The sequence below is a fragment of the Colossoma macropomum genome, unplaced genomic scaffold, assembly GCF_904425465.1.
Source record: "Colossoma macropomum unplaced genomic scaffold, Colossoma_macropomum, whole genome shotgun sequence".
Lineage (NCBI taxonomy): Eukaryota > Metazoa > Chordata > Actinopteri > Characiformes > Serrasalmidae > Colossoma > Colossoma macropomum.
Window position 1 is genome coordinate 7,712,587 of NW_023494792.1, and position 14,674 is coordinate 7,727,260.

Sequence of the window (14,674 nt, forward strand, 5' to 3'; positions counted from 1 at the left end):
AATTACTATAAGTGTATATATTATATCTACTATATATGTTAAGTGAGCATCTTATGTTTGATTTCCAGCAGCAGAGATGGTGGGTGTCGCCTTTTCAGTTGGACAGCCCCTTCTCAGTCACTGCCTATAGGTTCACTGTTTCACCTTCATATCGCTGTTAAAGAAAATCAATACGAATCAAAGTAAAATCAATAAGAAGGTGAATATTGTATTTAGATTTTCCCTCCGCTGTAAACCGACTTCCACAGCACTGCACCATCAACTCGTGGTTTGCGGCAAAGAATGAAGCTCGATGATTGGTCCGTTGCTACGTCAGTCATTCTCAGGAGGCTGCGGAGCTTCCCGCCCACTCCTGCACCGGCGCTGGGTTTATCTTTATTTCCCACCTGTATTCAGACAAACCCCGCCCCTTGCTGTGCTGCGATTGGCTGGGAGTCAGAGGTGGGTGGAGTAGACTGAACCCATGCTCAGATAAAGATATTGAGTCAAGTATGAGCAAAGATAGCTTGAGTAGGAGCAAAGCAACGTGAGCAGGAGTAAAAAAACGCATAAGGTACAAAAAAAGGCTGTGTTATTTTCTTTATAGAAGCCTTTTGGCTTAAAATAAAACGCTGAAGCGTATAGGTGAGACGTTAGAGCAACAGTAGAGCAGCATAAATGCTGTCAAGAATACTCAAATACAATAAATTAACCGAGAAAAGGAATCGGAAACTAAATGGGTGTTTAAAGTGGAACTGAGCAAAAATTATGCTTCTCAATTTTTTAGTATGAGTAACACGACCAGCGTTTAAAAAAACTGAATTTGAAATCTGTCAAAATAGTTTTTTAAGCCGATGTAACTGAATAAAAATAACCGGTTACTACGGCTGCCTGCTTGTGAGCGTGAACTAGTAGCCAATCGCAGCTCAGTGGGCGGGGCTTGTATGAATACGGGTGGGAAAAAAACAAAACGCCCCACGCCGACAGCGGCAGGCAGCTCCACTCGGGCTTGAGGGAAGCCGCGCTGCTCCTCGCTCCACGATGCTCCTCGGACCATAAACACTCCGCTCACCTGCTCCAGAGGAGAGAGGAGGCACAGACACGGACTTGCTTTGTGCTTTTTTGGCTCTCCCCTCAGGAGACAGAGAGAGAGAATAAAGAAGGAGAGAGCGAGAAAAGCGACCCAGAGGAGGCAAAGGCAGAGGGGATTGTGGAATAGACCAAAGCCGTCCTCACCATTTAAGAGGATTGCGTTGCTCTGCTACTAACGCCGCTTTCGTTGCAGACGGCCAACCGTCACGATGTCCTCGTGTGGGAAGGAAAACAGCGCTGCCCTGCACGCCAGTTACGTGGGACCGTACCGTTTGGAGAAGACCCTCGGGAAAGGGCAGACAGGTTTGTCCCACCTTTCCTTCTTCTACAACCTTCTAGTTGCCACCAATGACTTGCTGTTTCCGCCACCCCGCATACTTGACTGGGGCCAAATCTGTGCCTGGCAGGTGGATGGCCACGAGTGTCCATCCTTTTACTGGCTTTATCTGGCTGTTGTCCTCCATCCAGAGAGTCTAAAGATGTTCCTTGTGTCTTCTTCAGCCTTTAACTTGGGTGTGTGTTGCTGCGTTTTGGACAGCCTGGCCCAGGCAGACAAGGCTTGACTGTGGTGAATGGGAACTTTGTCTTTATCATACATGCTGATGCCTTTGCTCTCTCTTTTGGAATAAGGATCACTTCATGGTTTGTTCAAAAACAGTCCCTACTTGCTCATTAGATCCATAGAAAACGGCTCTGCTTCTTCTCCGTCACCTTGTTGCCATGTGAGGGCATAAGCTGCATGCTCTGTGCCCAAATAAGTGACTACAGCAAGGCAGACTAGATGCTGATTGTGAGATTGGGATTGATCTAGCATGGCAACCGCAATTAGACACTGCATGCACTTTCATATGGGCTGAAATTAGACTGTGTCGGCCAGTGTGCTGCATTGATGGATGGAGACCAAGCAGCAAGCTGTGAGGGCAGAAGGTGATGCAACCCTGTAAGCTTTTGTCCGGGGCCCCTGCAAAGGGAGAAGACGTGGTGCTGTTTGCAGACACTCGCTCCATCTGTCCTCCCAAGTGCTTGCAGTAGGCGTTAGCATGGCCAGGCCGGCTGGCCGAGCTGCTGTGCGAGGGGCACACTCTGCTGTCTGCAGAGCCTTTGCTGGAGATGCCCGGGAGTGGGCTTAACCTCCTTTAATGCAAGTACTCATTACTCACTTTGCAAAATAGGTCTAGGCTGTTATTATGCTGCATTTTGGGGGGCAGGTGCTGAATGTGTGAACAGAGTTCTTCACTCTTGAATAAACACAATAAAGTCTGTTTGTTTTAAACTAAGGCTCTCCAGCAGAGATTCACTATACCTCTTTCATCAGTGATCAGGTTGAATCAGGTGTGGTGACTCAGGGAAACGCAGAACTGTGCAATGCTCACTTCCCTCAGGTTCGAGTTAGAAGAACCCAGAGTTCTTCAACCTACGGTATGTTTGGCACTTGTCTGCTCTCAAGGTGACTGACACTTCTGTAGTACTCCCCTCTCTGACTTTCACAACTATTGAACTGTAAACACTCATCCATACATTCAGTGCAAGGCTGTCGTTCACTTATGACAAACGCCATGCACCGTGATTGTTGCTCTGTGGATCACAGGCGAACCCCAAGGGGGCACGAAACAGCAACGACACATTAAAGAACAGTATGTTTAGCTTGCGGTGGCTGATATTTGAGTGCAAGTGTTCTGCTGTGGGTTCTGTTTTTTGTGACTGGCTCTGGGTCTCTACTGTAGAGCTGTTATTTATAGAGCAGAGCGGAAGGCCTGGGCTGATCTGCCAGTCCTGTGCAGTGCCACCATCATTATGTGATTAGAATCCCACACACTGGCCACGTCTGTAATCTTCCATGCTAAAGTCCCTACTGCACGCTTTCTCTCACGTGGATCAGGAGCCAGCATGACCATGTGTGCTTGTGAATGCCAATAATAAGAGTCATTCCAAGGCAAAATTATACTGTAACCAGACTTCCATATGAAGTCTTGGGCTGATCATTGGCATTATCGAGCATTACGATAATTTAAATAAGTGCAGATATTACTCGAACCATCGTTCTTTATTTTTTGCTTCTCCTTTATTTAACCAAAACCTTGTACAGTCTAATCTATAAGTAGTTAAAAAATGTATACAGTAGAACAGATTGCACTTAATTATAGGCTGTACAAAAAAAAACATCACCAACCAGTTAACTATACACACACTTTGAACACCACTTGGTAAGATTATAACAGATTTTCATCTGGCAAATAATGTTGGGGAACGTGCACTTTTAACGTAAACTCTGAAACATGAGATCTACTCTCCTGCATAGAGCGAAATGGGCGAGCTTGTACATTTGATTTGTCGGACCCTCTCCTTTTGAGCTGGATGATTTGTACTCAGATATGTTTCCAAAATGGTACTTTTACCACCCTTGCTAATAATCTGCTCTTTGTACAGAGGCATATAACACTGTTCCATGTGGTTCACTTGGTTCATCTGGTTGGAAACCAAAATATTGCCAAACTGGCCTCTTATAAATTATGAATTAATATTAGAATCTAGCCTAGATGGAAAGTATGTGGTTTATTAATTATATTATCATCAGGGAAATGCAAGATATAGTTTAAGGCTCTGTAATGGTCACACGAGGAACTTCGCAACTGAATTTTGGATCACAGTCATATTGTTTAACACAATAATTCTATAGGCTGTAATCGTTAATTTACACTGTCCTCCTTATATGGAACCTGAGATAACTGGAATTGAGACTCGAGAGGGGTACACTAGACAATACTAGAGAGAAATTGAAATATTTGGATGCTATGTTGGCTTTTGGAAAGAAAAACAGAAATATCACCTTTATGAAACTTGGAACTTTGTCTTTGCAGAACTTTCTGTCTCCTGTTGCTAGATAATCATTTCAAATGATAGAAAATGTGAAAATGTCAGCTTTAATTTGTCATATTGTGAATGCCAGAGTTCAAGAGTCCTGTTTGGCCGACTGTTGCTTCGGTTGGAGGTGGAGAAGCACTGCCATCGTTTCAAGGTTGCCGATACAGTGGCTGTGGTTCTGTGTAGAGCTTTGTGCAGCTTTGTATAGAGTGCAGGAGGTTTCCTCAAGAGCAGTTAACCCAGTGTGCCTCTCTGAATGGCAAGCTTATCTCTGTTTTACATGTCAACTTTGCCTGGTTAGTTAATTCTAGTGGTTGCTGAGGTATGGTTTTAATAGCAGAAATAAGGAATGCAAAAACCCATGTTGACAGTGCTTGGGAAAATGAGAAGCAGTTTATACGTGTTCACCTCCAGTTGAGCACTCCTGGGTTTAAGGTTTGTAAAATATTACAGCTTTCATGGATTGTATAACACATCCAGAGCATATGCCCTCTGAATTATTGTTATTACGTGTAGGTGATAACCGGTGTTAGAGGTTTTCTGCTACCACAATGCAAGGTCCAGCAATTTGACTCCCTAACTTTGCACAGTCCATAAACAGTGCATAAATATTTTGAACCAATATACCAAGAAAATATGTTCTTGTCCTTGATGTCTGGAATTTAGGGTCAAATTAGAAGCCTAAACAGAAAGTGTTTAAAGCTTCAATTTGGTGTATAACAGTGAGTTTTAAGGATCAGCAGTGTAACTTTACATAGCATAAGATCGCTATGTCTTTTCCATTTACTACTTTACCTTAAGAAAAAAAACTGTAGATATCTTCTCAGTGTAACTTTGTGGCATATTATTCAAGTGGTCAAGAAGTACAGTAAAATATATTTGCTGATGAGTTGTGGATCTCTAATGATTGACTCTAATGACTCTGTTGATTATGTGAACAGATTACAGACTGTGCAGTTTAGCTGTGGAGTTTAAAGCTTCCCAGCATCATTGTTGTTTGGGCAACAGATTATCTATTGCAAGTCTTGATTTAATGGGATTATGCTGTGTTTGTGTTTTAATGTTTTTGTTTGTTTTTTTTGTATTCTGAGATGTTTGATTTCAGTCACGTCAAAAGAAGTTCATCAGATTGTGAAAACTGAAAAGCTGTGTTCTGGATTCTAGCTCCTTGCCTACATGCCAGGCTGGCTTTAATTTGACTGTGAGTAATAACTGCCGATCAGTGAGTCAAATCAATAAAAACTCTTACAGCTGTTGTGGCAGTAGAGATCCATACCATTTCATTTTGGATTGGATGATGATAAATGAGCAGTGGAAGAAATCTGTGCACTCTGGCAGTTAGAACGGCTCCTGTTAGCTGATACGATGCCCAAGCAATTCAGTTTTTTTGTACCGCAGTTCATTCAAGCGGAAGATACTCTACTTATTATTTTCATCTCTGATAGTCATTTGCAAGGACATAAACAAAAAGATCATTCATATTCCGCTCATTCATTATCAGGTGACATGAGCTGATCCTGGCGTCCCTGCTTGAGAAGGCTGTGATTAATAATAACATATGCAACCCAGACTAGGTGGGCAGAATGACCCTGTGCTAGCACATGCTTGCTAACCTGCTATGCCATGCTAGTTTTACAGAAGGGACAGACCTCAGTCTGGCCTCAGCTACTCCACTTAGGTTCTGGGGTGGAGCCGGTCTGACATGAAATGCTGACTTTGACGCCTAGAATAAATCCTAAGTGGTGTGTGCTGTAGACTTAGTTTGTGTGTGTGTGTGTGTGTGTGTGTGTGTGAGGGTAATGGCCAGTTTTAGCTGTGACTGGATGGATGGCCTCTTCTCTGCTGTGTGCTGCAGGCAGTCTGAAACTGAGGGCCTAAATGGACAACTGTGCAGCTGAGCTTTAATCGGGCTTGAAATTTTTAACCAAATCTGAATGTGGCCTGAGAACATTTTTAGCACAAGTCTGACTTGACCCGTCCCACAGCAGCAAGTTTTGAATATAAATCTGTAGTCTGAAAAAGTTTTGTCTGAACTCATCTGCATCCTGACAAAATTTTGGCCGAACCAGCCTGACAGAATTCTGCCCAAACATGACTGCAGCCTGACAAAAAATCTCTTTAAATCCGACTGCGGGCCAACAAAATTATCTCAAAATCTGCCTGCTGCCCAACTTTGCCTGTCCTTGCAAAATTCTCCCTGAACCTGACTGCAGCCTGACAAAATTCCCTTAGAACCTGATTGCGGCCTGACAAAATTCTCTCTGAACCTGAGTGTGGCCTGACAGAATTTCCCATTGAATCTGACTGCGGCCCAACAAAATTCTCTCCAAATTCGACTGCGGCCCAACTTTCCCAGTCCTTCCAAAATTCTCTCCCGAACCCATCTGCAGCGTGACAAAATTCTTTCAGAACCTGATTGCGGCCTGAGAAAATTCTCTCCATATCTGACTGTTGCCCAACAAAATTCTCTCCAAACCCGACTATGGCCTGATAAAATGTTGTCTCAACGTGAATGTAGCCCCACATGTTTGCACTGGCCTTGCGGACCTCAGTACTAACAGTACAGCTGACTCCAGTGAATATCTGAACCTGACTCAACCCAGCGAAACCTGTATATTTATTTATTTATATTTACTGTGTATAAACCCAACTCAAACTGGACATTATATTTGGGGAATAATGTTTGAACCCAACCTGACTTGAATAGTTGGGCCCTGCTGGGTTTGGAAAAACATTTCAAGCTCTACTGCACAGTGACCACAGGGCCTGACTGGAGCAGTGGGGGAGATGCAGTGCTGTGCTGAAGCAGTCTAGGGGAATCTGTTGCTGTGTCATGCCTGAGATCTATGTCTTACTTTAGAGATTAGTGATTAGTGGGGATTGTGGGTGGGGGTGGGGTGTTTTGTGTGCTGCAGTAAAGGATGGGAATATTCTGTTTTGCCTATTTGTCCTTTAAAGGTTACTCTATCTCTGTCAGTGCATATAGATATAGAGAAGAAAAAGTTATAGACCAATCATCGTCCTCAGTGGCACCAGAGACTTTGGATGAATGTGAATATGGATGTGTATGCATAGTAAATTTATTGACATAAAACTGTTCTGCAAAAAAATGTAGATATACAATTGCTGGCTCCTGCTTCTGTTGTGGAATGATGCTCATTAAATGCATGTTAATGGTTGCTAATTTTGCTATGGGAAGCAGAGTAATGGATTTGTTGTGGTTTGCTGAAATTCTACTTCTAACATTGTTTTTTAGGTTAGTTTTATGGTTTGTCCCTGTATAACAGTGAAGCTGGTCATAGATTGGTGTGAAATGGCAGTATCTCCCCAGTGTTTGGAAGGTGAGAGTTTGGACAGGTCCTGTTGGATTCTGTTTAGGGTGTAATGCACCGTGTCAGAAGCTCATGTTGCTGGCCTCTTTTTTTCTGACAGTGAAAGAACTGGAGGAATTGTTGTGGTATGACGGGGCTGTCACGGTCAATTTTCTCTCAATTTTGAACACAATCACACATTTTGTGTTTGCTAACTCCTTACCCAGAACTGCTGCCTGTCGTCTCTGTGCAGCACATTGCTAGTTGTCCTCTACACCTGAGTGTGTTAATGAAAGGGTTGATCTTGCTGAATGAGTTTGTAACATGCAATGCTCGGGCGCAAATTTCATCCTCTTCAACATTCCCTTTCTTTACTCCACCTCACCAAAAACTCCCTCTCTCCAAAGCCACTGTGTGGTGACCCTGATCAAATTAACCCCTGTTGTTGAAATTTGGATGAGGCTAATGTTGGCTGTTTTGACTGCATCCTCTTAATATTAGGGCAGGGAAAACTAGTCAGTGCAAAGAGGTCAATTACTACACAGTTCTATAAGGAAATATACTACTTTATTTTCTTTATGCTATATGGCAGTTTAAATGGCAGGTTTGAAGCATACATACTATAGATAGGCCAAACCAAAACAAAACACAGATTCCTTCAATACATGTGAACATGGGTAACAGTGACTGTAAAGTAGTTGCCAGCAATTTGCATCATGTAATTTGCATCATGGATATGGCTGTTAAATTTGCTGTCTCAGTATGATACACTTTATAATAAAAATAAGGAATGCCTGGGCATCGTCAGTCACTTTCCATTTATCATGGTTGTCAACCAATTTGGATGATTTAAAAGTCCTTAAACATGCCATACATGGTAATTATTTGTTTCTTGATCTGTTTTCTTTAAACGAGGTACTTCTTGTTGTGCTTGTTGAATTGATAAAGCTGTGCAGCAGCTTACAGAACGTCTTTTCTCTCCAAACATGAATGTAGATTTGTATGCTATATTAGTTTAAAAAAAAAAAAAAACAGTATCATTGTTTTCTTTTCTTTACGATTTTTTCAAATGCCTTATCTATCTTTTTGTCAGACCAAATACAAGTACATATTTGTAGTATTGAATTACCTACTTAGAATGAAGTAGTTGTTTGTGTAAATTAGTTCAATGTACCTTTACAGTTAAATCATTAAATCTAGCTGATATTAAATAAAGTGCATTAGCTAGCTGTGCTACATTAGTTACCTTGGATCAGTAGCGTTGCAGTGGAATAGAGCAGGTTTGTTCCACGTCAAGCTGCTTTCACACTGAAGGCGGACAATTCACTGCTGCAATTTCAAACACAGCGGAGATGCCTGGCGCAGACACCGATTTTTGTTGCTTGGAGCTCAGCGACAAGCGCAGTGGAAAACGGAGTCTACTGCAGCAGGCATGCAGGGTTACATAGAGTATAGGTAATGTTTTCAACTTTTGGCCGAGTTTCAGCATGGCCAGGTAAAGAGCAGAAGGCGTGTCTGGTAGTTCCTATCACTACCCAAAAGGCTAGTTTTATCGGAGAGCGCTGTGACGAGTGCTGTGCAAATTGTGAGTTTTGTAAAAGCATCTCGCAGCTAACCTATAGCTGAATGTCCTCTAAAGTCAGACATGCACTGTGCGATTTTAGAAATCTTTGGTGACTCAAGCTGTACGTTTAAATAGACCATTGTGTATGATTAAAAGCCTACAATTTACACACTTCTCACATGAAAACGCTCGGTCTATGCTATGTGAAATGCAGCCTCTGCAGACACCTCTGTCTATGGACAGTAAATAATACTGTTTCATTCAAAATAACGCTGCACACCAGGTACTGAGCAAACATGCTGAGAAACTAAGCTACAGCAGCTCGGCTAACCACACTGTGCTCTGAAATATACACCTTAGGACTGAACCATCTCTCTACAGCTTATTTTATGAAAAAAAAATCACTATATTAATGTTTATACCCCACAGTTTTATTCAGTCAAACAGCGTAAAGTTGGCATAAACTGACTTTGGTAGCAAATGTAGAGTTTTTTTCACTGTACTGGGGAAGCAGGTGTGATTGTGTGTTTTTTAAATACAGGCTAAAATCACAAAGTATATGCCTGATGGAATGTTGAAAGTGACCAGTGGCTTTGTGTCCGATCTCCACAGGTTTAGCAGCACTTCTCTGTGCAAGCAGACCCTCAGACACTGCCTGCTTGAGTTGTTTGTTCATTAGTGCATCAGTGTACGCCATTTAGGCTTACATCACAGGGTATCGGCTGGTAACTGATGTTGATATCGGTGCATGAGTATTGTTTTGGGCTGATACGTGATACCTGGTATTGGTATCGATGCATCCTTAGTCTTATCCATCGGAAGCATGTAATGTACCCTGATTTCTGAGATGTGGAGGAGAAAGAGGCAAAATACAAACTGTGTGGCAGTTTGTGTGGGGTGTGTACTGTATGTGTTTGTGTGAGAGAGGGAGGGAGACACACCTGCTGACCTTCCCTGTGGTGAGTTTGCTAAAGGTGGGGTGAGAGAATGCGTCCCTGATACAGTGTGTGGAGGGATTTTGGAGGTCAGGCGAGTTTTATCCTCACAGGCAACTCTCTCTCTCTCATACCTCATTTTTTTTTGGTTGTTGTGTTTTTGTGCTATTGTCACGACATGTACTTGGGAATTATTTGTGTCCTGATTGGCTCTGTTTTGTTGTGCATATCAATCTCATGAATAAATACATATTTCTCATAAATAAATACTTTTGTGTATTTTATCGTATTGCACTGTTCTGTGTTTAACTCTGTCCCTTTTTCACTAGGTGTCAATGACCTTCTGATTCTACCAGTATCTGAGCTTAGGACTGACTTTCTCTCTAACCTATCGGTAGCTAGCGAAGATTCTTTCTCTGGATAGACAGCACTTTTTGTAAGTCGCTCTGGATAAGAGCGTCTGCTAAATGATGTAAATGTAAATGTAAATGTTGTGGGAAAAGTTTCTGTGCCAAGATATTCAGGAGAAGCTCTCTGACCTGTGAGGAGAACAGGGTTACTGCATGATCAGAGATTTTAGAGTTACGTAGTTGCAACTGCTGGACAACAAGAGTGTGTTGACTGCAGTTCTTGGAGAGGAGATATAGTGTAGTGTGGTGTATGTGGCCTGATATGACATTTTTGTGTCATGGGGGATGCTCTCCACACCGGGACTACTGAACTGGCTAATGCACTGTGAACATTTAGAGCAGCATCATCTCTCAGCGCTGAGAGACCAGCCATGAGAACAGCGCTGAAAGATGTCCAGGCCCATTACACTTAATATCTGTGAGTTCGATTTATTACCAAGAATGGAAATAAAAGATGCTATTGTGTTTACTGTGCCTAGAGTCTCTCTGGCAAGCTGACAATGTGAAACATTTTTTTCTTTTTGGTAATTAGACTCCAAACCCACACTAGAACAGTTTCTGATTTACTCCATTTCTCGTCATGCGTACTAGTTGTGAATAAAAGCTGACGTTTGTGAGAAAGAAAGAAAACCCACCCTTTTCTGTTGTCCGTGTTGACATTATTGCATCTCACCCATGGGGGATCCAGAGGTGGGGCCACAGGGACATTGGCCCTAGTTAAAATCTTTTTGGCCTCTTAAGTGCTCCTCTGCTGTCACTCACCATTTACAAGCATGTCATTGATTGATATGCAAACGTGTTGTGAAATTTCTGTAAAATTCGCAGTTTTGAATGCTGAACGTCACTCACGTCAATCATGTAGATTGAAAGAGTTCTTAATTTTAATCTCTGCTGTCAACAAGGAGAATTCTGAAGAAGAATCATCTTCCCCAGCAGGGGATCATGGTCATTTATTTAGACCTATAATTGTTTTTCATGAGTGACCCGTAAAAAAGGTTGAAGTTTTTTTTTGTTTTCACATATATAATTTCTTTCGTCAAAAATGTTAATATGTGTATATCATTGTTTGCAGTCTACACAAGCAGCTACCACTTTGTTTTTGTTTGAAATGGATGTAGAAGATATTGATTTTATGTGGACTGTCCACTGAGAACTAAACGACCATCTACAAATTATGTTGCAAATGGCAATCACTGAAGTCCAAGCACTACATGCCGTACATGGTCAGTATAGGCCTATTAGCAGATAGAACACAAATGATAGGTGAGTTTTTATAGAATGGCCTCTGTTTATAATAATTCTTGAGGAGAGGGCAAAAGCAGATGTCTGCCAGATTCTGTACACACTGACCTTTTGACCTTGGTATGGTAAGCAGTAGGTTTTAATAAGTCTAAATGCCAGTAAAGCGGTGCAGTTTTTGACATGACTTATATTGGCATAGTTGTTGAACTTAATGAACTGAATCATTCTATAGCAATTACCCCTTTCCTTGTATTTTATTCTCAAAGTGCACCAGAGCGCTTCATTTCTATGTTAAAATCACGAAAGTTTTCTCCTGGGGGACCAAGCCTCTGAACCCACACAGGGTCAGTTTCTGAACTTGTGACTTTTTCACTGCTCATTTCTGAATATGGTTTAAATTTTATTTTTTTTAGCTTTGTGATTTGATGTTTTACTGTGTCTTCTACTGAATGTAAAGCACACTAAAATGATATGTGGAATGAGCTATATCAGTAGTTTGCTTGGTGTTTAATAAAGAGTTCTCTTTATAACAAATGTATTTTGAGATAATTATTTAGCTCTTTGCAGTTAATGTCATTTATTCAGCCTCAAACAGAAACCATGACCCCACTATGGCCATACCTAAAAAAAATCCTAGAATTGCCACTGATCTCACCACCTCTTTTTTTCTCCTGAACTCCTCTCCTCAAGCTCATCTCTTTGTTCTTAAGGTAGAGGGGAAAGTCGGGCAAAGCAGAAGCCGTCCGGAACTTCAGCACAGGTTCTTGGACTACCTTATCAATCTTTCTCGCAGTTTTCCATTCAGTCTTCAAAGCACAATCAATCAGTTGAAGGTGTGGTGTTTACCTCATAAATAAATAAACCAACAGTGCAGCCATTGCTGTGGTTGGGTCCTTCAGAATTGATCTGGGACACAAACTTCTGCTCTGTGTCTGCACAATACTGACAAAATGCTAATATTGCAGTTGTATTGCTGTGTATTTTGCAATTCATAGTAATAAATTTTACATGCATTGATGAATGGCCTGCATTATGTTGAACGGAAGTTTTATTACAAAATCCATTAACACAAATACCATAGTTGATCAGATCAATCATGATTTATTTTGCACATCATTGTTCCCCTATCTATCCAGCTACAGCTTCCTAAGTTCATACCATTAGCACTGTGTCTCAGCTTTAGAACAAAGGAATTGCAATGTTCTTTACATCTGTGCTGTTGATGCAAAGCGCCACTCTTATGCTGCACTTAAAGCTACTGGAGTGCTAATAGTGCCCCCTTGTGCAGAATCATCAGCCTGCTAAATGAGAGTGAGTCTGTGAGTGAGCAAGTGAGTGGGTTGCAGTGAGGTCCATAAGATGTTGTCTCTAAAATGTATTTAAAACTAAGGCTGCACAATAAATCACATTTTTATCATTATCGTTGTATGAGTTTCTGTGATGAGGGTTGTGTTAAGGGCTGTGATGAGACAAACTGCACAAAAACTATTCTGAATTATTAGCCATAAAAAATGCTTCAAATGTGATGATTCTCACTCTTAGTGTTGTGTGTAAAATCCATAGACTACATGGTAAAATGTTTGAAGCAGTAATGACTACTTTCACAACAAATCTGCATCATCATAAGGAACTTTTTAAGGATTTAATTACATATTTATTTGTGTTGTAGGCTTATATTGAATAGAAAAAATCATATTTATTTGTGTTTGTAGTCAGACAGAAAAATCTGTTCATGGATTCTGGGCTGTTTTTAGACTGAAGCAGCTCATGAAACTGGCTAATGTTTTGCAGGCTACAAATTCTCTTCCATTCGCAATTAAATAGCTTTTAATGTTTTGTAAGAGCAGTACAATGCATAAAAATGTGCTTGCAGTTTTGATGTAAGTAGTTATTAGTATTTCATTATTTTTAATTTTGCATAATAGTGAATGGTGCTTTTGTAATTTTTGGTATTTTTTGCCATTTGTTTGGAGACATTAAGTTTCTGTTTACACAGGAACAAAACTGTCCAGTCAGAGGCCCAGTATTCTAATAATCCCTTTTAATATCCACTCTCATATTGTCATCTCAACCGCTTTATCAAGCATCACATTTTATGTCCATATTGTGCATCCCTAATAAAAACACTGCAAAGCAAAAATGCATATAATATATATAATATATATTATATTATATTATATAAAGTAATAGAATTAAAAATGTGCATTATGATCAGTTGCCAGCCAATCACTGCCAATTCATCAAGAAAGTAAATCATAATGACTGTTTTGAGCGACAGCAGTAGCTATGCACTGAGTAATATTTTATTCAGTTAGACTAACCACTGATTGATTGCCCATAGAAAACAAGACTTATGCACTTTGCCTGTAGAGAGACTTGTACAGCGCACTACCAGAATGCTACACAACCAGGAGGCAAGGGAAATCTAACAAGGTTGACCTCTTTTTGCTTTTATCCAAAAATAACTCCTCTTGACTCAGTTTGGGGGGATGTGGAGATGAGGGGCGGCAGTGTGTGGCTTATTGCTTTGTTAGCTGCTATTTTCTGAACTTTGGAAAGAGGTCATAGCTTTTGGGTCATGATTGGAAAAGAGATGAGGTCAGTGGAGATGATGTTATGCAGACAGATGGAGCGAGAGATGGAGGGAGAGATGGAGGGAGTTGGTGTGAGGACATCACAGCAGCAGGTCTCAGGGTCACTAACTCCATTATCATTTGAGTCATGCTAGCACAGCCGCCAGTGTCTCTCTCTTCCTCTAGCTCACACAGATGAACATATCTGTTCAAGCTCAAAGACAATTTCCATTCTAAGGAATAGATCAAGCTCAAAGGCAGTTTCCATAATATAGCAGTAGCCTTCCAACAGTTTTATCCTCTGTCTTTTATAATATATGCTGTGAAAAAAAGTGATGCTACATTTTTTCTAAAGTACTTACATTCTGTTTAGGAATTGTGTTGTAGATGAAAGGTTCACAAGTTGGTAATATTTTGGGATGAAATCCTACTTAAAAAACAAAACATTATAGACATATTTTACACAAATTTTAGAGTATAAAGTGTCTGCTTATGCATGAGATGTAACTAATGACAGACTAGGGAGGCTAGCACGTTGCTAAGTGCTGACAGAATTTTAAAAAGAACACCAAACCCATTTGTTGATGATCATTATCCATCTCTAATGTGTGGCTTGCGTTTCCATGGCAACCTTCAGGCACCTTCTTGTGTTATGTGGATGTAACTTACCATGTAGGCTTGGTTTTGTGGTTTTAAATTTGTGCTT

The 14,674-nt window shown here is 40.9% G+C and overlaps 1 protein-coding gene across 2 annotated transcripts in view; it reads left to right on the top strand.

Annotated features, from left to right (window-relative positions):
* The first annotated feature begins 1,000 nt into the window (after positions 1–1,000).
* brsk2a (BR serine/threonine kinase 2a) overlaps positions 1,001–14,674 on the top strand; it is a 241,652-nt gene continuing 227,978 nt past the window's right edge. For both annotated transcript variants that reach the window (XM_036575781.1, XM_036575780.1), the window contains exon 1: positions 1,001–1,374. In XM_036575781.1, the coding sequence (XP_036431674.1) occupies positions 1,281–1,374 (94 nt within the window). In that variant the 5' untranslated portion in view covers positions 1,001–1,280. The remainder of the gene's footprint in view (positions 1,375–14,674) is intronic.